This window comes from Camarhynchus parvulus, chromosome 4A (genome assembly GCF_901933205.1).
Source record: "Camarhynchus parvulus chromosome 4A, STF_HiC, whole genome shotgun sequence".
Classification (NCBI taxonomy): domain Eukaryota; kingdom Metazoa; phylum Chordata; class Aves; order Passeriformes; family Thraupidae; genus Camarhynchus; species Camarhynchus parvulus.
The window spans coordinates 19527004-19549845 of record NC_044600.1 but is presented as its reverse complement, the minus strand read 5'-3'; the positions used below and the strand labels follow the sequence as shown (position 1 = coordinate 19549845).

General features: G+C 60.6%; 2 protein-coding genes across 12 annotated transcripts; one reads left to right on the top strand and one right to left on the bottom strand.

Moving 5' to 3' along the window:
- Window positions 1–4408: 4408 nt before the first annotated feature.
- BMP15 (bone morphogenetic protein 15) lies at window positions 4409–5985 on the bottom strand. Its single transcript, XM_030967488.1, is given in 3 exon segments — window positions 4409–4797; window positions 4800–5183; window positions 5667–5985. Coding segments are annotated over 3 exon segments (1092 nt in total).
- A 2875-nt stretch (window positions 5986–8860) lies between these two features.
- Window positions 8861–20959, top strand: SHROOM4 (shroom family member 4). 11 transcript variants are annotated; one of them, XM_030967479.1, is made up of 10 exons: window positions 8861–9068; window positions 12426–12577; window positions 13696–13827; window positions 14329–16270; window positions 16469–16530; window positions 16943–17542; window positions 17743–18165; window positions 18244–18430; window positions 19007–19279; window positions 19361–20959. In XM_030967479.1, exons 1-10 carry the CDS (start codon window positions 8943–8945, stop codon window positions 19628–19630), a joined length of 4167 nt encoding a protein of 1388 aa, XP_030823339.1. In that variant the 5' UTR covers window positions 8861–8942; the 3' UTR covers window positions 19631–20959. The 11 variants fall into 11 exon arrangements, with proteins under 11 accessions (XP_030823339.1, XP_030823340.1, XP_030823342.1 ...); XM_030967480.1 differs by having other exon boundaries at window positions 8927–12577; window positions 17743–17858; window positions 17934–18165; XM_030967482.1 differs by adding an exon at window positions 12758–13062 and having other exon boundaries at window positions 8927–12577.
- The last annotated feature ends 1883 nt before the right edge of the window (window positions 20960–22842 follow it).

Here is a 22842-nt window from a genome sequence, read left to right as displayed (position 1 = left end):
GCAGGGTGCATTAGGTTTATTTTCTGTACAGAGCATCTGGAGCAGCCCAGCCACGGCATGGCCCCAGGGAGTTCAGCAGCACAGTCTCCCCCTGGCCCAGCCCACAGGACATATGGCTGCTGGAGAGTCCTGTCCCAGAAGTGAGTGCACGCTGTCCCTTGGTCTCTGGGGATTCTAGTGCACAGTGGACATTCCTGGGGATGCTAGTGGTTGTCAGCACTCATACTGTGGTGGGGCACACCCCCAGACCTGTGGGGCAGAGCAGCCAAGAGCACTGTGCCAGGGTGTCCAGAGGGAGAGCATCCCTGAGCTGGAGGCAGCTGGATGAGGGGGCCAAAGCTGGGCTCTGCTGGGGGGATGCCTAGGCTGGAGTCACTGGAACTGGAGGACACCACAATGGTGGGCACAGGAGGTCCCTGAAATGTGGGCAGCGAGGAATAGTGTAGGGGTGGGGGTCCTAGAGTCGACAACTCCCAAAGTTGGTGGGGTTGGGTTACTTGTGAGGCCCCATGGCTGGGGACATCAGAGTACATGGAGCAGGCCACAGGGCTTGTGGGGATGAGAGACATTAAGAGTCCCAGGCATGCAGACAAGGCTAGGCAGGGGGTGATGCAGGGGATGAGCAGGGGTCCCCAGTTACTACAGGCCCTGATGACACACACAGTGCTGTGCCAGCAGTGGGCACCCAGAGGTCTGCTGCTCTCCATCCTCTAGAAGGGTGCTGCATGGGCCATCTGGGGGGCCACATGCCTCCTGCCCCCTGGGGCTCCTGGAACACCCAGAAGGGCAGATGGGGAAAGGAGGTCCTGAGCCACCTGGCATCTGCCCTTTATGCCAAGACCCCCCTGGAGGGAGCTGTAGAGAAGCAAGAGGAGGGAGAGGAGTAGTGCTAGGCTGATGGTGATTCCTGGGGATGGTAGTGAGGACTGCACTGGCCCTGTCAGCCATTCTGAGTGCCGAGGCTTCCATAGTCTTGCAAACTCCATCTGTCAGGTGTCTCCTCTCAGGCACTGCTCCTCTCAGGTAATGGCTCTGCACAAATATTTCAGTAGCCCTGGGCAGAGAAACAGCCCCAGCTGGGGGCTGCCAGCATCTCTGCAGGGCACCCATAAGGCATCTGGATCCTGGCCATCACCGTTTGCATCCAGCTACAGTCCTGGCAAGGTGCCTGGGGAGCACCTGCTCTCCACAGCTGGGTGATCTCCATCCTGGTGCCCCTGTACTGTGCCCAGCCTAGATTTACCACAGCACTGCAAGGGCACATTGGGACACATCCCCACAAACCCAGTCCTCTTCTTTTTAAACAAAACTAGGGGGAGATGTTACAGTGTGAAGCAATGTCCTGTCTTAGCTTTCCCACTTCCTCCCAGGTTTAGTAATTCTTCCCTCTTCCCCTCTCCCTGCCTCCTGCTGAGAGCTGTCCATCAATCTCAGAAGGTCAGCAAGGCCGTCGTCTGATAGGTGAAGTTCAAAAGATGCCTCTCAGCCCTGGGGACAATTGGGTCATCCAGGTGTCATTTGTCTCCTGAGCCCCCCCCCCTCCTACCTGGTTGGTAGCTCACCTACCCCTTCCCCTCCCCCTTTCCCGGAGCTTAAAAAGACACGGGACCATGTGGTCGGGTTCCGGTCGGGGTTGTCGCAACATTCAGAGGCCTGCGTGCCCAGGAATAAACTCTGGATTATGACCCCCTAGCTGGATCCATCTCCTTTTTCCTCTTCGCCTCGCCTAAAGCTTCTTCATCAGAGTTTGAGCCTGAGTTCTGTTGCCTGGACTTGTTCCAAGAGCCTAGCTGCCGCATACAACTAACCAAAGGGCCAGGCAAGCCCAGGCACGTTCAACCCGGTAATATTGGGATTATATTCCAATACCCCCTCTGCCCAGTGCCAGCCTGCAGGATATGGGGTGTGAGGTGTTCATGCCCACTTAGGAGGGGCAGCAGGAGGGATAGTGAATGGGCACCCTGTGGAAACAAAGCAAAGCCTCAGTGTGGGGTTTGGGGCAGGGGAAGGAGCTGGGAACAAGGCAGAAGGGAACAGGGATGCACTAGCTGGCCTGGGGGCGAGAAAGGGGCTAGCAGCAGTTCCACAGGCAAGATCCCTAAGTGAGGCTGAGTTGGGGCGCATATCCCCAAAGGCAGGATTCCTGGTGGCTCCCAATGGAATGCCAGGCTGTGCCCAAGGGGCTCACATAGCTGCAGGATCTGCAGGAAGATCATCCTTGCAGGGTGCACCCAGGCAACAGGCTAGGGTCACTGCACCCTGAGCCTGGCAGTCCCAGCAATGATGCAGGCACAGTGCTGGGGTCATCTGGGGACAGTGAATCTTTCCCTGAATCACTGCTCCTCCATCCCTGTGGTAGCACCTTTCCCACAACCAGCACAGAGGTGATCCTGCTACTGGAGCAGCCCCTAGGCACCCATGGGTACTCAAGGAAGGGGCCCATCCCAAAAGACTCAAGAGCTGTTGGCACAGTGCATAAATAGACACAGGGCTGGGGTGACAAACTCCAGTGCTCACCCATCTCCAGGTGCCCAGCTGGTCCAAGGGGCGCTGGCAGCAGGTTGGGGGTGGGGAGGGCACTGGCATCTAGGGGTATCCAGGGCTGGGAGCATGCCACTCTCCATGTCTTTTATCATCACTTGCCTGCATGAATCAACAGAACATGGTTAATGATTGATAGGGCTCAGATCTGTGAGCTTCCAAAAAAGCAGATGTTCCCCACTCATCACCAAGATGTGGCTAGCTGGGGACAAGGGGCAAGAGACAACCTGGGCCTCTGTGGTTTCTCACTCTTCCAGGATGGGAAAGAAACTTTGAGACTGGCAGGAAAGGGAGGGATTGGGGTTGACAGCACCCCATCCAACAGCAAACACGGGAAAAATAAAATTGCTGAAACATCCCCATGGAGCTTGGGCCAGCAATAACAGATGGGGCTGGACCCCAAGCAAGAGGAGACCCTGGCAAAAGCATGAGCTGTGGAGAAACAGTACCCAGGTGACAGCGCTGGTGCCAAGGATGATGACTGCTACCTATGCCTTGCTGCTCAAAGAATGGAAATTTTGCTCCAGCACTGCAGACAGGGCACCATATCCAGCAACAGTCAGGTTTGTTTGCAGATACCTACCCACAATAGCAACAGCAGAGAAATGCCTTGGCCATGGTGACAGACAGCCCCAGGAGACCCGGTTCATTGCTCTTCCATGGTCTCCTAGGACTTGCCCCATACAGAGGGATGCGGGGCATCTCTCATTCCCAGACCCATGGAGGCAGCTGCCTGCAGCCACATCTGGTCTCCTCTGCTCTAGGGCAGGTCAATGCTCCAGGGGAGGCACTTCTCATAGGCCCTGCTTGAACCAGCTGGGATTTACCCCCGCACCCACCCCCTCCAGTGAAAGCACAAAAGCAGGGCACAGGGATACAGCCTAGCGCAACCTATCCCAGGGTGCACCTGCTGCACCCTGGGGGCAGTGCAAGAACAGGCCAAGATGGTCTTTAGCAAAATCAATCAATTTATTTATTCACAGTCAAGAAATAAATAGAGAAGAGTCAGGCAGCAGGGGTGCTGAGAGTGGGACTGACCCTTCTGGAAACAGGGACATGCCAGAAGCTCAGCAGAGCCCAAGGACGGTGTGACAGCAAGAGTGCAAGAAGGTAGAGAGGCATCTGCAACAGGAATCTGACCTCTGGGAACAAGACCTGAGCCCTGCTAGAGGGCAAGCCAAGGAGCTGAAGAACAGGTGTATCAGAGGAAACAGCAGGCAGAGCCCAGCACAGGCAGCTGCCTTGGCCTCTAGCACCGGAAGCAGAGATGGCAGCTCAGGTCCCTCCAGTTTTTCACAGCCCTTCCAGAGCAGAACTGCAGGGGAGGAGAGAGGCTTCCTCACTCCAGCCCAAATTCTCAGCCTGGTGAGATGCCTCTGCAGCTGAGACTAGATAGGGATGGGGTGCACGTGAGTTGGGAAGGAATGCCACAGGCAGGGTCACATCAGATCCTGACACCACCAATGTGTCAGATGCAAAACACAGAGACACCTGGACTTCCTACCCTCCCTGCCCTCCCTCCACCAGGAGACTCCCAGCCACCTCCTAAGAGCTTGGTACTCCTGTTTAGGGATACAGCTCATATCTGAGAACATCAGGCCAAGCCCCCCTCCCCACCAAAACCAGGCAGCAGCCATGGGGGCTGCAGGAAGGACAGATGCCATGGGGCAACCACCCCAGCACAGGTTTCTGCCTTTAAAAGCCCACAATTTACATAAAACTGTCATTGTAAAACCTCCCCACTGAGCAGCACTGCATGGGGAGGGGAGATGAGCCAAGTGAGCCCCAGGCAGAGCAAGATAAACCCTAAAGTCCAGATCTGCAGGAAGAAGCAGAGCCCAGGGGTGATGTGCTGGGGCAGCGGAAATTACCGACAAGTGCAGGACTCTGCAATCATGTTCTCATACTCCTTGTACAGTATGTCTCCATTGCGCTCAAGCGTGAGGACGCTGATGGGGCTGTAGCGATAGGGCACACAGGAGGGCGGGGGCACAGCGGCATCCACAAGCTGATGGACAAAACTCTGCACCACAGCATGGTTGGGTGCGTGGAAGTCATAGCGGAGCAGGTGGGGACAGGTGCCCTTGCAGTAGCGTGGGTTGTAGCGGTGAGGAGCAATGATCCAGTGGTCCCAGCCCAGCTGTGCAAAACTGACAGGGAAGGGGCAGAGGGAACAGTCACTCTTCTCCCCTCCCTGCTCCCGCAGGTACTTGGGCAGGTCATGAGCCAATGTCCCTGTATCACGTTGGTGTCGGTGGGCTCTGCTGCCAGAGATGCCAACCCTGCCTGAGTATCATTAAGGTAGAGAAGGAGGAAAGGGTGGCCAGGGGCCACAGGAGCATCGTGGCCTCCTGCTCGGCCAGCACGCACACAGACATGCCACAGCGCCAGGCTCCCCATGCTGCTGTTCCCCAGTACCAGGTAAGGGGTGACATCAACCTCGGCCCAGTCATGACGGGGACGGGCAGTAGGGCTGAGCAGTACCCTGGGTGCCTCACCAGCCATCACCAGCTCCAGAGCGCAGAGAAGGCGACTGTGGGCCAGTGACAAACTGGGCAGGTAGACTACAGTAGCTCTGAGGAGGTGCTCGACCTCTGGCTGGACCTCCATGTGGTAGGTGAGGGCCTGCAAGTACCAGCGACCTGCAGGGAGGCAGTGCCCTGTTAGCATAGGGCAGGAGGCACTGTGGAGCACCCCTTTCTGTCATGATGCTGCCACAGCCCCACACAGCACAGCAGAGCCTGTGACAGCCATCTGCCCCAGCACAAGGCAGAAGCTGCAGCAAACAGAAGCCATGCGACAAGGCTTGTTGGTGGCATGAAGGGTAAAGAGTCTGCAACATTTCCTATCCTCTCCACCAACACCATTAGCCTGGCAGAGCATCAGGCAGAGTGGGAAGGAGAGAAGGGCACACAAGGGCCAGCTATGCACTTGCCCATCTCACCCCTGGGGCAGAGCCTTGGACTCCTGCCAAGTGGAACCCCATGGCCAAGAGCAACTCCAGCCAGGACACTGTAGAGAGGGGGAAGGAAGCAGGCAACAGACCTCACCTTCAGAGCTCAAGCGCCCACCCTGCTAGCTCTGCTAAGTGCACATACCATCCTTAGTGCTCACCGGTTCCTCACCTGCCCAGGGCTGACCCCCATGGGAACTGGCCTGCACCAGGCGGATGGTGTTGGTGCCTAGGCTGCGGCTGCGGCGGGGTCGGCCTTCGCGGTCAGCAGCACGCCGGTACAGATTCAGCATGTAGCGCAGGGGCTGCCCACTGGCTGGCCCCGCCTGCCAGCCTGGGCTGCCTGGAGCCCGCGTTTGCAGGGCCTGCAGGAGGGGCAGGGTGGGGACAGCAGGCAGGGAGCCAAGGGGCAGTGGGGACTGGTTCACAGCCTGGGAAATGGGCACAACAAGGAGAAGGAGGAGGCTGGTGAAAGGGTAGGGAATAGCCATGATAGGTGAGTGTCGGGAGGGAGCAGGTAAGAGGGACAAGGTGGGGCTGGCCAGCAGAAGAATTAGGGAGAACCTGCAGTCATGCTTCTCCTCACTTGGGAGGCAGAGGTGACTGTGGACGCCAGCAAAAGGATCCCAGGGTGCTTCCAGCTCCTATCAAGACAGGACAACCACACCAGCTGCTTCAGCTTGGCACAGGAACAGAAAGGTGGGGGGAATCTGTATGCAAAAAGGGGTACAAATTCCAGACTAAAATCCAGACCAGGAGCAAAGCCAGCCCAACGGAGCCTGGCTATGGGAGCTGTAAAGGTGCTGGGGTAGGGGAGTGGGGTGAAGTGGGGTGGGAGAATCAGCTCACTCAGCCCACGTGCTCTTGGCTCAGCCTCCTCCTACAGGGTAGGAGGTCCTTGCCCAGGCCCATTTTAAAGGCATGGACTCAATCAGGTTTTAAAGAGGCAGGACCTCCCTGGGTCCCGGGGAAGTGGGGCCAGACGGAGCCTGAGAGGGTGCTTTCATGCAATGAGAGTCCCTCCAGCTACCTCCACTCTGTGCTGACACTCCATCAGCGGCTCATCACCTTTGTGCCCATTGCTGCATGCTGGTCTGCACTGCCCCAAGCAGGCACAGAGCCTGGAGTTCTGCTCCCCAACAGCCCCACAGCACAGCCAGGCTGCCCAGTGCCTCACTCTATCCAGCTGGCACTAAGACACATGGGTGAGCAGAGTGACCCTGAGCCCAGCAGTGCTAAGTATGTCTGGGTAAGCCAGCAGTACCCCACTGTAGGCATCATCCTGCCACCACCATCAGCATGCCCGCAACTTTGCCTACCTTGACCAGTTTCCAGGTCTTTCTGCCAGCACCTGCTCAAAGCTGAGAGGTGAGCATGATGCTCACCCTCTCGCTGGCATGGGCCATTCAAGTCACTTTCCCTGCTGGGGACAGTACTTGCCTGGGAAAAGCCCTCTGGGCACACTACAGTGTGGTGTGGGCAGCTGCAGCCAGTCCCACCTCCAGAGCCCCTGGTGCTGTGCCCCGACCCACAGTACACTGTTGCTCTCCTGCTGGGATGGAAGTGGCCAGGGAGTGAGCACACTGGTTGGGAACCACTGGTGCAGGCATAGGGACATGGGGAGAGCTGGAGGGATTGCACTGGTGTCTGCTGCCCACTCTTCTTGGCACCAGCTGGGCACAGTGCTAAGGGCTTGGGAGGGCTGTGTAGGGGTGTGTGTGGTGCTAAATGTGCTATGGGGCCATGTGAAGAGCCAGGGCACAAGAGCCCTCTTGCCTGGCCAGGCAGCCCTTGTTACTCATTTGGGAAAGCGCACAAGGGGCAGATGAGCCAGTGAACATTGGGAAGTCTGGGCATGGCAGCAGCCAGTCATGATTTGGGGGCATTACAAGGCAGGTGGGGTCGGGGTGGTGGACATGTCAGTGGTGGACATGTCAAGGCTGTATGGGGGGGAGCTATGAATCTCTCCTGGGTGGGCTCTAGCACTACAAATAGCCCAGGTACCACTCCACCCTGTGCCCTGTGACACTCTGGCTGTACTGGTCTGGCTGCAGCTGGGCTGCACAGGGAGCAGGCAGAGTTCAAGACAGGTGCTTGTGGACAGGGACTACCAAGAAAAACTTGAGACCCTTCCAGCACTGGGAATGAACCAGCCTGGCACTGCAAGCTGACCCCCCCCAGGCCGTGGCGGGCAACCAGGGCTGCAGGCGCTGCTTGCAGAGCAGAGCTTTCCAGGCCGATTGTCTGGGAAGGAGATGAGTAAGAGTCATGGCCCCAGGCGGGAAGGGAGGAGCAGGACTCTTGGGTTCCCTCGGGAATCCATGCCGATCCACTGCCACCATCCCTGGGTGCTATTGCTGGCTCTTCCCCCTGCCTCAATTTCCCCCAGGTAGTACAGCTGCCTCTTCTGGGCGTAGCAGGGAAAAGACAAAGGTGAAGAATGGCCAAACTGCCAGGTATGCCCTAAGGTGCCTGGCAGGATATGGACAGGGATTGGGGCTGGCATGGGTAGGTCAGACTGTGCTGGCCTGCAGGCAGTGGAGCTTGGGGCGCCAGTGTGACTACATGGTGGGGAGCTGGGGGGGCTGCATCACGCTACTGCCACCCCCTCGTACCCACCTGAGTGCTGTTGAACTGCCACTGTGCCAGGCTAAACTGTGCTGAGCAGTGCCTACTGGTGTGCGTTCCCAGTGGCACCATATTGTGCTGAACTGGGTCATTTTGAGCTGAACCTGTGGATGGTCAAGCTAAGTCAAGGCAGGCCAGGCTCTGCTGAGCTGAACTCTGCCAGCCCTGCTTGTCCAAGTCAACCAAGCTGAACTGCCCGAAACAAAATTGGGCCAGGTCAAGTGGAGCTAAGCCAGATGAGGCCCCTGCTTGTTCTGTGCTGTACCAAACTTAACTTTGCCAGCCCTGTGTCATGTTGAACTGAGCTGAGACAAGCCAGAATGTGCCAACCCAGCTGAACTGCGCCAAGGCATGCCAGGCTGAGCCATGCTGGGTCAGTTAACCCATGCTGGCCCCCCTGCCATCCCACGTTGAGCTGAACTCTGATGCATCGTGCTGCACTGAGGTCTGCCAGCCTTCCATATCATGCATGCTGGGTTGAGCTGGACTTGGTACGGCTGGGCTGTACCAAGATGAGCCAAGCAGCTCACTTTAGGTCCCTGGGCTAAAGGATGGCATGCCAAGGTACTGAGTAGAAAGGTGCTGTGCTGTGCCATTGTGTGCAGAGCCATGCCATGAGCTGTGCTGAGCCGTGCCGTGTTGTGCCGTGCCGAACCGTCCGCCGCCGTCCCCCCGCGCCTCATTGGCGGCGGCGGAGCAGTCCCGGTGCGGAGCGGCCCCGCCCCGCACTCGCCCCGCGCCGCTCAGTCCGGGCGGGCGGGGGTGTAATTTCCTCCACAGTTCGGGGCCGGGCCGGGATGGGGCTGTAGCTGTAGCCGCCATGGAGCGGGCAGAGGGCCGGCCCGGCGCCCCCCAGTACGTGCATGTGCAGCTGCAGGGGGGCGCGCCCTGGGGCTTCACGCTGCGCGGCGGGCTAGAGCACGGTGAGCCCCTCATCGTCTCCAAGGTAGGAATCGCCGTCAGAGCCCCGCGTGGGCTCCGCGACATCCCCCCGCGAGGGGCCTCCCGCCCGTGGCGGGGCGCGGGAGATGGGAGGACACCCGGGGCGCGGCGGCGTCGGGGGTGCGGGGAGCCCCGGCCGCGGGGTCTTGCGTCCTGGCGCGGCGGGACGGGGACGGCCACTCGCACCTACGATCTCCCCGGCCCTCCACTTAGAGTCGCAGTGAAGAGTGAGAGCGAGGGGGGCGGCGGGACAGCCCGGGCCCGGCGGCAGGAAGAAATTCCTCTGGCACATCCGTTGGGCTGGCGTCGGGGGCGGCCCTCCCATTCTCTTTCACGTCTTTCCCGGTCCCGTCCCGCGGGCTGTAGCCGTGGGAGGTCAGCCCCCTGTGTGCCTGTCCGTCGGTGCCGCGCCCACGGGCGTTCCGGGCACCAGACTCTGCGGGGACGTTTAGTGCCACGGTGGGGGAACCATAGTCCGTCCCGTCATGCCCCGGCACCCCTGGAACGCAGGGGCAGGACCGTGCCCGGGACGGGGTTGGCGCCGGGGTGCGATGCCGAGCGGAGCCCGGCCGCAGTCGGGAGCAAATGGCGAGGGTGATCCCCGCGGCCCCGAAGTCTCGCCACACAGAGGGTCACCGATTCCCGCGGCCCCGCCAGCGCCTCGTTCCGCGGGGAGACTCGTGGGGAGACCCGCAAGGAGCAGAACAGCGGCCAGGGGAGCTCCAATAGCCACCCCTCCGGGGAGCCCGGACGGGGCCCTGTCGCCGGACGATTTGGCCGCCTGCCCGCCCGGTGTCGCCGTCCTGCTGAGCCGGGGTGCGGCGGGCCGGGCTGGCGGCCCCGGGGCTGCTCCATGCCTCGAGCCGGGCCGACTGCGCCCCCGGGCCGTTCCACGCCCTCGGCGGGACGCGGCCAGCGCGGTCTGGCTGGGGGAGCTGGAAAAGTGGCTCCGATCCCAGCCCTGCGCCCTGAGATGGCACCGCCGGCGGGTGGGGAGCCGGGCGCCGAAGGAGTAACTGCCCGCGTCCCCACTCGCTGCTGGCCTTCGGGATGATGGGTCCCCGTGGGTCCGCCGGTTGCCGGAGGAGGGGATGTTCCTCACTCACCCCTTTTGAGAAGGGGACTGGCTTGCGGGCCGCGGGGTGTCGGCCCCCGCGCTCCCACGGACACGCCGCCACCGCGTGTGCTCGGTAGACAAAAGGGGCTTGTTCCAGCGCTTTATGCATTCAGGGGAGGGTCCCCCGGGGTCACCGCTCCGCCGCTGCGGCCGGCCGAGGTGTGTGCGAAGAGGGGGCGGCCCTCGCCTGTGGCGTGGGGGGATGACCGCCAGAAAGAGGAAGGGCGTCCCCGTACACGATGACTGAGTTTGGCCTCTGAGCCCACTCCGGGCAGGATCCCTTTCTGTGGCAGAGTCCCACGGCATGCTCACATGCGATCTTAAGCCTTCCATGGGGCTGAAAACGGCCTCCGGCACAGGCTTCCCTGAGCACGTCAGGGGCAAGGAGGGAAGTTGGTGTGGCGCAGGGTGAGCACAGCTCTGGCACTTTTCTGGTTGTGAGTCCTAAGACAAGTTTCTCCTGAGACAGGCAAACATTTCCGTGAGCCATCTGGTGCCCACCATCAGGGCCCAGAGTGAACTCCAGGGATGGTGTTTGGGAAGCGTCCTGGGCTGGCTCAGCCAGGCAGGGCAGCAGGCAGTGGCGTTTAGTTGCCAATGCTGAGTTCATTGGTGGCAAAGGCAGAACAAGGAGCTGTTGTGCCAAATTTAGCTCCTCGTGAGCAATGCCGGGGCTGAGCCTGTCCATCCTAGTGCATGTGATGGCCCAGACATGGGTGCAGACCTGGTGGTGTCCTGCAGCAAGTGAGGACACCTTTCATCTCTGGCTCATCCCCATGGCGGTGGCAGGCAGGACTGGTGGGCACGTGTCTGGACAGAGGTCTGAGGTGAAGGTGCAGCCTGCCTTGCATGCTCTGCTGGTGCCTGGTGGTGGGCAGCAGCATGGCAAGGGGTAAACCCAGGTGCTCCACTGACTGCATGGTAGGACTGGGAGCCCTTACAGACAGTCAAGGTCCCCTGCCAGGAAGGCAGCCCCATGGCTGACATCTGAGTAGGAGGGCAGCCTGCCTGCACAGGCAGGCACACTGGGCTGTGTCTAGCCTGGGTATGGCATTGCAGTGCTAAGATTCTTGGAAAAATGGGAGAGCTGTTGGTTCTGGGCACACCTGTGCCAGGCAAAGCCATGGGGCAGTGGTGCGCTGGGCAGGAGGCTTGGCTGCCCCTGCCTTTCTCCCTCCTAAGGTGACATTTTGTCCAGGGGTAGTGGAATGCCCCCTGAGCCCTGCCCAGCATTAGGGCTGGAAAGTGGTGCCCAGGGGCACATGCACAATGACTGACCTGCTAGGAAGCCATGTGTGCTCCCTGGCACTGAGGTCTGGCTGCTGCCCAAACTGGTCCTACAGGCACTGTGAGCAGAGCTCATTCCCTGGCCAGGCCTGGGAGCAACTGGGCAGGGTGAAGGGCCCATGGGCAGGGTGGGTGCAGGAGCCCCAGCATGGAGCCAGGTTAGCTCTGCCCTGTGGGTGGCTATAGGGTCTTGCCACATCTACAGTCAGCATGGGGCACCCCAGGTCCTGCCCCATGCACCTGCATACCCTGTGCTACTGCCACCATGGAGAAGCAGCTCCAGTCGCTTGCCAGCTCTGTGGTGTGGAGTTGGCAATCCCTGGCCATTACAGTGGCAGGATGGGTAGAGATCAGTGCTGGCAATGGACACTGCCTAGCCCAGCCGGGCACTGCTTTTCCCAGGGCTGCCAGGACTGCACCTACCAGCTAGGGCAGAGGGCATGGGCCAGGATCTCATGTGCTGGCAGCACCATGGCTATACTTCCTCCAAGCACAGCAATACAGAGTAACAGGTTCATTTTGGCCATGGGTGTCAGGGAGGGTAGGCATGTGCCAGGGCTCAGCACTTCCCCTACTATTGTCTCCTATGTGCACATAGGGTGGGATGGCATCCTTTGGGCATTGAAATCACCACGGGTGCCCAGACAGGCTCAATGTGGGGTTGGAAGCAGCAGCAGGGGGCTGGCATCCATGCTGGACAAAGGGCCCTTGTGCTGCCTGTGAGGGAATCTGCTGGGATGGGACATTTTTCTTTCTCTCCCCTCTGTGATGCCCTTGCTCAGAAATTCATGTGACCAGAGAAGGGGGAGAGCCTGGCCCCACAGATCCCTCTGTGGTGCCTGGGGCTCAGGCACCTTCTCTAAAGCCTCTTTCTCCCCTGACACACGGCGGCCATGGAACATCCCCTGGGATATTCTGGGGGCTGTGCTCCCTTTGATGCCCCTCTCTGTCACCCAGGTGGAGGATGGGGGCAAGGCTGCACTGTCCCGCCGGCTGCAGCCAGGTGATGAGCTGGTGAACATCAGCGGGACGCCGCTGTACGGATCCCGCCAGGAGGCCCTCATCCTCATCAAGGGCTCCTACCGCACTCTGAAGATGGTTGTTCGCAGGTTGGCAGTGCTGTGGAAGGGACACAGGGCGGGCCAGTGGGGCTTTACCTGCCTGGGGGACTGGCAGGAACCTGGAGGTGCCCTTGTCTCCAGCTTGGAGGTGCCCCTTTCTGGGACAGGGTGGGGAGCAGCCCCTTTGCTGCTGTCAGCACTCCCGCTAAGTGGGGGTTCCACATCCAGCAGAGCCAAGGCAGTGCATCGGGCTCACCACCCCCTCGCTGGGCGGTATCCTCAAGCGTGGCCGCTCCTCTCCCTTCCTGCCTGCTTGCCTGCCTCCTGCCTGCCTGCTTGCCTGGGAAAGGAAGGAGAGGCAGGGCTGGGCCTTGCAGTCCCTTCCCACCCCAGCCCCTCCAGCTGCATCCATTCCCTGGCTGCATCCTGACTGACTCCAGCTCCAGCAGCACTCAGGGGCAGGGACGGCGCAAGGGCACTGCCCAAGGGGCAGGGGTCCCACGGGACTGTGCTGGGGCTCGGCATCATCCATGGTGAGTTTGGGGGTTCTGGGAAGTCCCTGTGCTGACCTCACAGCTTGCTGCTCTTATCCAGTCAGTAGATGTGGCATCACTTGGCAGTTGGGAGGTACAGGAGGTGGCTTCTGACCATGTCTGTGCAGTGGCATTTGTTGGGTGGGCTGGAGACTCCTGTGGATGCCGTGAGGGGGTGGGACAGAGACCAGCACAGGACCCTTCCCAGAGACATGACGTGGCTGGTGCTTGCTGCAGATATGGAGGGACAAAAGAACAAGGGGGAAGGTCAGGCTTGCAGTGGAGACAGATGTGGTCCCAGTCTCCCTTGGTGGAGCTAATCCAGTCCCAGCAGAGATGCTTGCCTTGTTCAGGTCATTCCCTGTGGGCTACGCAGGGGCTGTGTCCTAGGTCTCCTGTTAGTGTGGCAACAGGCATGCTGCAGTCTAGGGAGCCCTGGCCAGCTGGGTGAGCTGTGAGATCCCCTTGCCCAGTGCCGGGTGCTTGCAGGACTGGACCCTCCTTGCTGCCATCCCCTTTGGGCGGGCAGTGGCCTGGAGGGGACAGGAAACCCCGTAGGAAGTGATTTCAGCCCCGGTTCCTTGGCCTGGCTTCCTCCCCATTCTTGTCCTTTCCCGCTGTTGCTCTTGGCAGGAGGAGCGTGCCCGTCTTCCGGCCCCATTCCTGGCATGTGGCCAAACTTGCCGAAAGCCGCGCAGACGTCCCCACCATGCACTGCCTGGCTGATGCCTTCAGCCTCTCCTGGCCTTCGGGTTGTGATGTCAGGTGAGAGCCTGGGGGCAGTTATGAGACTGTGCAAGGGGAGAGGGCAGACAGGACACCCCTTGGGTTGTGGCAGTGGGGGTGGCATAGGGGGTCCCTCCTCATCCTGCACTACCCTTTCCCCTGGCTGTTTACTCCCGGCTCCCGGCAGGAAGGGGCGGTGGCTCTGCTGGAGACAGCCAGGAGCTGCTTAGTCCCACTGCCCCGGCTGCCAGAGCTGGGAGGTCTCGAGTGACTGGAGTCACACACACCCTGTGTTCCCTGTGCCTGTTCCCCTTGCCAGTGCCAGGCAACCCTGGTGGTGGCCCCAACCCAGGGGTGAAGGGCAGGTTGCGGTACTGCTGCCCTGTGCTCCGTTGTCCCAGGGAGGGTGTAGGTGGGGGGATGGGCTCCTTGGAATCTCTGTGGAGCTTGATGAGGGGCAGCAGGTGCCTGTAAGACCGACGTGGGGCTAGGCAGCAGCAAGCTGTTCCTGCAGTAGAACCCACTGTCCTGGCACTGCAGCACTGACCGGAGCAGCTCCATCGGGAGTATGGAGAGCCTGGACCATCCCAGCCAGGCCTGCTATGAAGGAGACCCCTCACCCATTGACCAGGGCATGTACCACAGCAAGCGGGACTCGGCCTACAGCTCCTTCTCTGCCAGCTCCATTGCCTCTGACTGCACCCTCTCTCTCCGTCTTGAAGAGACCGTGTCCATTGATTCCAGCCTCCAAGGCCCCTGCAAAGCCCCTGACAGGCGCTACCTGACCACAGGGACTGAGCCGTCTGCCAGCTGGCACCCTGAGGCCTGGCGGGCACCAGTGCCCCCCCAGCCCCCTGTCAGGAGGGACAGCCTGCGAGCAGCCCCAGCTGGCAGAGGGGACAGGTGCCAGGCCTCAGTGTCAGCGGATATGCTGCATGCCAAGGGCCGGTGGATCTCTGACACCTTCCTCTGCCAGCGGGATGGGGAGGCAGAAGTAGTGGGCAGGAGGAAACTGGCGCCATACCCCACAAAGGACTGTCTCTCTGCTGACCAGTATTACATGCTGAGCTCCCACCCGGACCGTTGCCCAGCTGAGCCACTCCTGGGGGAGAGCATGGAGTCTGACAACCAGCCATACGTGGATGACAGCATGCACCAAGTGCCTGATGCCACAACAGCAGATGACAACCCATTGCTGTCCCCTCTCAAGGGCCTCGTGTCGCACCGTCACAGTGCTCCTGAGCAACTGCTGGCCTCCCAGTTCCGCTCTCTCCAGCTGGGCACCAACAGCGGGCGAGCTTCTCCAGCCCCCAGTGGGCAACACTGGACCTTGTCCCCACTGCATCCTGAGGGCAGCCGAGGGGGAACCACAGGGGCTGCCCGGGATCCCCTGCACTGCCCAGAGCCTTGCTGCCGCCCACTGCCCTGCCGCTGCTGCCCTGAGCTGCAGCAAGCCTGCGGGCCGGATGGCCAGGGGGCTGGCCCAGTACTCAGCACTGAGGGCCCAGTGGAGGAGGAGAGCCAGGGAGGGGCCCGGCGGGCTGGGGGTCCTCCCCACCGCTCTGCTCAGATGCGCCGCCGCAGCGACCGCTTTGCCACCAGCCTGCGCAACGAGATCCAGTGGCGCAAGGCCCAGCTGCAGAAGAGCCGGGGTCCTGGTGCACCTCCGCCTGGTGAGGAGCCAGTGGAGGAAACTGAGGAGCCCCCAGAGGGCAGTGTACTGGCAGAGCGACACCCTGCCCCGCCTGAGTGTCTCAGCCCTGCACCGAGTGAGGAGAGCAGGAACTCTGGCCGCTCTGCAGATCAGGGCATCCCCACCCCTGACCCAGCCCCTAAAGGGCCCTTGTCCCCTGAGCAGATGGTGCCAAGAGCCAGGGGCCGCTGGCACTGGTCCCCGGAAAACAAGCTGCAGCCACAACACTCGCCCAGCCACAGTGAACTGGAGGGCTACAGCCAGGGCCCGGCGGCCTGCAGCTCCCCACCACGGGGCAGCGACGAAGCGGTCCTGCTGCCCTTTGCCGACCGCCGCCGGTTCTTTGAGGAGAGCAGCCGACTGGCACCACCCCGGCACAGCAAGCCGCCAGCAGGTGATCCCAGCACCTTCCAGCCCCCTGGCCCTGAGCACCGGGATGTCTGCCGCCTCTCTGTGGACCAGCCCTACAGCCCACCCTCACCCAGCCGCCCTGGCTCTGCTGGCCCCTATGCTGAGTGCTGCCGGGAGCAGCCCCACTGTTACAAGCCACTGGGGAGGCCAGGGGAGCTGGATTACCTGCGGGGCTTCTCCTACCCCTATGGGGTTCCCCTGCGCCCTGAGCCCTGCCGCTACTGTGGAGGGGACCTGTGCCCGCCACCACGGCCCCGTGGCCACACATGCCGCTGTCACCCTGTGTCCTGGGTGCGCTGCCCTGACTGCTGCTACCCAGCTACCCATCCTGGGCGAGAGGAGAGTGATGCCTGGCCCCCCCGGAGAGCTTTCGTCCCAGTGAGTAATGCCCTGTGGGACTGTGCTGGGGAGCAGCACTGACACTCCCTTGCACCCCTGGACTATGACCCTGGGTTGGGGTGTGGGGTACTGTTCCCCCATTCGCCCTGCAGACTGCCTGCAAGTCTTCTGCATCTGAATGGGGATGAGACAGAGGTGCTGGGGGATGGATTTCACACTGCCTTCCCCCTCACACAGGAATTTCCTCAGGATGAGTGGGAACCACCTGCAATCACCAGGAAAGTCAGCCAGTCCGTCAGGTGAGTCCATGCCAAATGCCATGGTGCTGGGATGTGTGTGCCACTCAGTGGGGACTCAGGGGATGTGGGGACTGCCCGGGGGATGTGGGGACTGCCATGATTTTGACTGGGGATGTAGAAAGTGCCTCCCATACTTCCTTGGCCATCCTTGGCTGGTGCTCTTTGAGGCAGAAGGAGGCACACAGGGCAAGAGTGTGTGAGGAGGTGTCCACAGCAAAGGTGGTCCCTCCTTACCCTTCCCCAGGGTTCTGGGGCCATCTCTGGAGAACTGTGCCCAGCAGATAAGCCTGGGTTTCTCCCACCAGTGTGACTGGATGACTAGCTGGGGTAAATGAGGCAGGACATGAAATGGGCCTGGACTGCCAGATGGGTGACTGTGTATGGGAGGGTGGGTACCTCCTTCTCTTCCTAGTGAGCTCTCCAGCTACCCACCCGGTTTCCCAAGGCTTGGCCCATTCCACACCTGCCTTGAGAGCACCGAGCCAGAGTGGCCACCCTGCTACCGGGCCACATCCACGCATGACCTCTTGTGGGATAGTGACCGCCTGGCCCACACCCCTGAGAGCCCCCCGGATCCGCTGCACCGCCCACTAAGGGGCAGAGCCTTCTCTGAGAGCCATCTCAACCTGGAACCTTCCAGCCCCTGGGGCTGTGACCAGAAGGACCTTTTCCGTGCCAAGCTGGACCCTCCCAGCATCCCCAAAAAGAAGGGCCCACCACCTCCCCGCCCACCTCCGCCCAACTGGGAGAAGTACAGACAGCGTCGAGCATCCCAGCACCCACCAGATGGTGCTGGGCATGGCTCTGCCTTCTCTGCTGCCCCAATGCCAATCCGCAGCATTGCTGAGGCAGTGAGGGAGCGGTCACAGAGCCTCACCGGGGAGCAGAAAGGCCAGTCCTGGGGGCACACTGCTTGCCCCCCTGCTCTGTCAGGTGCCTGGCCCCGACCTGAGGCCTCCAGATCACTCCGCAGGACTCCTGGGCCTGGTGCTGCCAACGCTGAAATTTGCAGGCAAGTGGTGCCATGGCATGGGGGTGGGCCCTTGTACCCTGTATCAGAGCATCCTAATCCTTAGAGCACAGTGTGGTGTTTTTTTGTGTTGTGGAGTGTCCCTGTCCCTGACCTCTTTCCCTGGCGTGGCCATAGCCCTGAGTGTCCCTGCCCCCACAGGTGGGCAGGGGAGCTGACATGCCCTGGGTGGGTGTTGACAGGGTGTCAGGAGCTGGGGAGAAGCAGACAAAGATGAAGCGGTCTGGGGAGATGGAGGAGCAGCCCCAATGGCTCATCCAGAACCAGGAGCAGGGCCGTGCCAGTCCCCGTGGGGTGGGTGAGTGCTCCCTGTCCCTGCATTGTGGCTCTGGCCCTGCCCTGCCAGAGGCACTTAAGCCCAGTTCTGGGGCAGTGGAGGGGCTGAGCTGCCAGGGCAGCTGGCCCCAGCCCCGCTGCATGGACTCCGAGGAACGACTGTGGGATGTGGCTGTCAGGGACCATTCCCTGGCCAGTATCCTGGCCCCCTTGGCTTCCCCTGGCACTGCCAGTGAGGTGATGGGTGAGCTGCTGGTGGCAGGGGAGCGACAGGCCTGGCGGAAGTGTCTCCAGCAGGACTGGCACCTGGAGGCCCTGGCACAGGACAGGTAGGGCTGTCACAGCACCGGGCCCCATACCAAGGCTGACACCCCACAGTGCTTATCGCTGTATCTCTGTCTCCCCAGGCAAGGTTTTGAGCCCATCTCGCTGCCTCCCAGGAGTGCTGCCAGCTCCAGTTCCTTGCCAGTGCACTTTGGTGTTGCAGTAGGCAAAACTGAGCCACTCAACAAGGTAAAGGCGCTGCCGGAGGTGGTGGAGGGGAGCTCGGAGGATGAGGAGGAGGAGGTGGACCATGAGCTGGTGGAAAAGAAGGTACAAGACACTGCTGGGAACAATTCCCTTGTGGTTCCCCACTGTCCTGGCCAGGTGCTCATGGAGACTGGGTGCATTTCTGGATGCTCATGGGGACTGAGGCATCACTGGTTGTTCCTGGGAGCTGGGGACATCACCAGGCACTCATGGGCATGGGGGTAATTGCTGGACACTTGTGGGTACCAGGAACATTACCATATATTCACATGGGCCTGGGGCATTGCCAGATGTCTGCAAGGACCAGGGGCATTGTCAGGTGCTTGCAGGACCTGGGAGTCTCACCAGATGCTCATGGGGACAAGTGGCATCTACAGATGCTTGATGTTTGCAGGGGCTGGGATGTTCCCAGATACCCACAGGGACGGGGGCATCCATTAGGTGCACATGGACTCTGAGACATTGACAGATTCTTGTGGGGACTGGGAATTGCCAGTAGCTCATGGGAACCTGGAACCTGGGGTATCACAAGGTTCTTGTGTACTGTTGGCCCCAGCACAGTGCCCCTACACCTCCGTGCCAGTCCCCTGATCCCATGGGGAGTGGCCCCAGTTCCCCCTGACCCTTTTGCTCTGGCAGCTGCAGCTGATTGAGAGTCTGAGCCGCAAGCTGGTGGTGCTGCAGGAGGCACAACGGGGGCTGCAGGAGGACATTAGTGCCAATGGGGCACTGGGTGAAGATGTGGCTACTCGCCTGCAAGCCCTTTGCACCCCAGGGGAGTTTGACAAGTACCGCCTCTTCGTGGGTGACCTGGACAAGGTGGTCAACCTCCTGCTCTCCCTCTCGGGTCGCCTGGCCCGGGTGGAAACTGCCCTGGGCAGCCTCGGGCCGCACACCCCTGCTGAGGACAAGGTGGGCATGGGGGAGGGGACCCTCACCCATGAGGTTTTGGGCTGCAGGATGCCCTGCCAATGCCAGCTGTCTTTCCCACAGCTGGCCCTGCGGGAGAAGCAGCGGCTGCTGGTGGCACAGCTGGAGGATGCCAAAGAGCTGAAGGAGCATGTGGGGCGGCGTGAGGAGGCAGTGGGTGCCATGGTGGCACGGTACCTGCCCCCCGAGCACCTCCAGGATTACCAGCACTTCGTCAAGATGAAGTCGGCCCTCATTGCTGAGCAGAGGGAGCTGGAAGAGAAGATCAAGCTGGGCCAGGAACAGCTCAGGTGCCTGCGTGAGAGCCTTGGCCAGGCCTCCAAGGACTGCTAGCCCCCCACCCATTCTCCCTCCGGGATCCTGGCTGTGATCCCAGATTGCCGCCAAAGAGGATCCAGCTCCTTGTGGATTCTCCCCTGTGTCTGTTCATCTGTCCAGCCCCTGCCTTTTATTTATTTTTCTGATTTACCAAGCAGGGGAGGGGGTTGCCTGTCCAGGTGCTGACAGGAGTTGTTGTGCTACAGAGCTGTCATGGGCTCTGGTCACTCAGCAGCCTGTGGCCCAGCAAGACCAGATGGATGGATGCTACCACCACTCTCATGGGTCTGTGCCCATGAGGTCCCTCCAACTTGTCCTGGACACCAGTGCCTGTCTTGTATCTGGTGCTGCACCACATGCCTTAAACATCCCCCAGCTACTATTCATGCAGCATCTGAAAGGCTTAAACAGTGCTCACTGGCTGTCCTGTCTGTTTGCCCAGCTCTGTCCATCTGTGTGGGAGGCGGGGGGAGCTGAAGGAATTTCAGCCCCAGCATCCTCTTCCTCCTCATTGTGTCAGAAACAGTGGCCCCAGCCAGCAGGTTCTTAACCCACTCCCTGCTGGCTGAGGGACCACAGGGGGCCGAGGTGAGTGCCAGTAGGTGTTGTGTACCTGTGTCTTGGCATGGTACCCTGCCAGGGCATGGATGCTGGGACAAATACACTGAGGCCTGTGCTACTCTCTGTCACCAATGGTGTGGGCATGGAGACAACCCAGCCTCAACCAGCCCTCACCTGTAGCATCTAGCTCAACACCAGGAGCGATTAATAGAGGAAAAACCACATTAAGGACAAAACGGGGTACCTGTCCCCTCCTTTCTGCTGCAACAGCCACAAATAGCACTTAGATGTCACCCCCGCCACTGTCCACCTGTCTCCATGGCATGAGCAGGTGCCTTCATACTGATTTTGCAGAGGGGTTTAATGCAACCAGCGGGAGCTTGGGGCAGGGGGTAAACGTTTTGGGGAGGCGCGTAGGCAGCAGTGCTTTGGTGTGGCCATAGCTGGACAACCCAGCCCAGGGTTGAGGCAGCATTCATGCCTGCCTGTGAGCTCCAGCAGCAGCCCTGCTGTGTTGCTACCCCTGCTCTGGGCTACCCTTTAGCCTGTTAAACACTACACTACACTTCACACATGCCTGGCTGTACTATGGGATGGTGCCTGGCAGGAGTGGGGTCCTCAACATTCCCTCCATCTCAACCACCCCAGGATCATTGCTAGGACCAAAGACTGCACCCCCTGGGGGCCATGCTGCTCTCGTGGTGGGTTTCAGCAGCCCTGCACAGGGCCCTGTGCTGGAGGAGCTGCCAGCGCCTGCATGTTGCTGCATGCCATTGTATCTCTAACATTAAAGCAGCAGCAGGAGCTGCACTTCTGTTCCAGCTGTCTCTTGCATGGTTTGTCCCTGTGCCCCAACAAGTGGCACTGGAGCAGGGAGAGGGTAATTTCTCCAGCTGGGATGAATGAAGGCTTAGCAAGCTCTTGGAAGCTGAATGCCCCCGTGGCACAGGGGGCACCTGAAGTGCAGCTGTGGGCAGGGTGTCTTCTGCTCCCAGTGCTCCTAGGCTGAGTTGGGGCACGGGTCAGTGCCTGGACTTTTCCGCCGGGATGCATGTAGAAGTCACGGCGCTTGGGTAGTGGATACAGGGTTTTCCCTGGCAATCTCTCAAGGAATTGAGAGCCCCGGGGAGGGGGTGGCCGTGCCCAGGGGGATGTCGCCGTGCTGCTGCTGCTGAGCCTGTTCCGGGTGCCCCGATTCACCGGGGTGCCCCGATTCACCGAGGTACGGCAGGATGGTGCCCAGTGCCTTCCCCGGGGACTGCTCTGCTCGCCGGGAGCCCCGGCGGCCGCTGGGCGGCGCCAGTGCTCGGACGGGGCATGCGCGTGCAGGTGGGTGTGGGAGCGCAGGTGCGCGCGAACGCGCGGGGGGGAAGGGGGGGGGGAAGGGGCGCGCGCGTGCGCAGATGTTGGGACGGGGCCCGGGGATGCTCCGGGGTGAGCGCAAGTGCACGGGGCCAGTGCGAGTGTAGGCGGCTGGGTACACACCCCACAGTGGGTACACACCCGCACAGTGGGTACACACATGCACACACATAGATGCGTGTCGACGAGTGGCCGGAAACATGTGGAGTGCGCGCATATGGCTATGCAGGGGATACAGGCACATGCATGTCAGTGCATACAAATGAACATGTACGCACAAATGGATGTGTGCACATACATGTGAGCACACACAGCTGAACTCTTACCTAAGTGAATGCATGCACACACCTCTGAGCATGCATGTTCACATAGTTGGACACATGCCATATGTGTGAGTGCATGTGCAACAGGGCACAGCTCCATGCTGCTGCGCACAAGTGTTAGTGGCTAGTGACTGCGCGTGCCGGTGACCACACGCACGGGGGAACTTGCCTTATGTCTGATGTGCACATGTGAATGCATGCACATCTGTATAAGTGTGAGTTCATAGGGCTACTTGTGCAAGCCCTTGCATATGGATAACTGCAGGCACAGGGAAACTGTGCCCCATGACCCATTCAAAACACCATTGCCCCTCCGTGCAGCTCCAGCTGCTGCCAGGTATGACCGTCGGCCCACGGCATGGCAGCATGGCTGGGTTGCTGGGTACAGAGACCCTCAATGCTGGATGTGGCCATGGCATGGGGTGTCCTGGGGATCCCTTTGTGAAACTCCAGAATTGCAAAGAGAACCCACAAAGGTGGGGTAGCCCCTGGCCCTGGTGTCTGTCTCCTCATCGTGATGATCTCTCCATTTTACAGATCCCAGATCTGTCCCACAATGTCCCATACACCTGAGCTGGGGAAGGATGAGGACATGGCAGGTAGTGATGCTTTAATGAGAGATCCCTGCCACATGTGGGAGATGGGGAATCCTGGAGCATAAAAGTCTAAACCCCACAGCAGAGTGCACATAGTAGGCCCCCCTCACTCCCACAGTCCATTACAGCCCAAAAGGGAAAGCCATGCATTGGGAAGGGGCAAGAGAGCGCTTCCTGTCCCTGCACTGGGGTAGAATGGCCCAGCAGGAAGGAAGGGATATGGGGCTCTGCCAGCATGGAGAGCCCAGAGCAGCAGTGGGTGAGAGATGAGCGCAGGGGCCCATGCAACACTGTGGGATGGAAAGTGAGGCTGGAGCTTCTCTCCCCACATGTTTGGTGGCACACCCCTCTGTGCGCATGCATGTGTGTGTGCTCCAACACATGT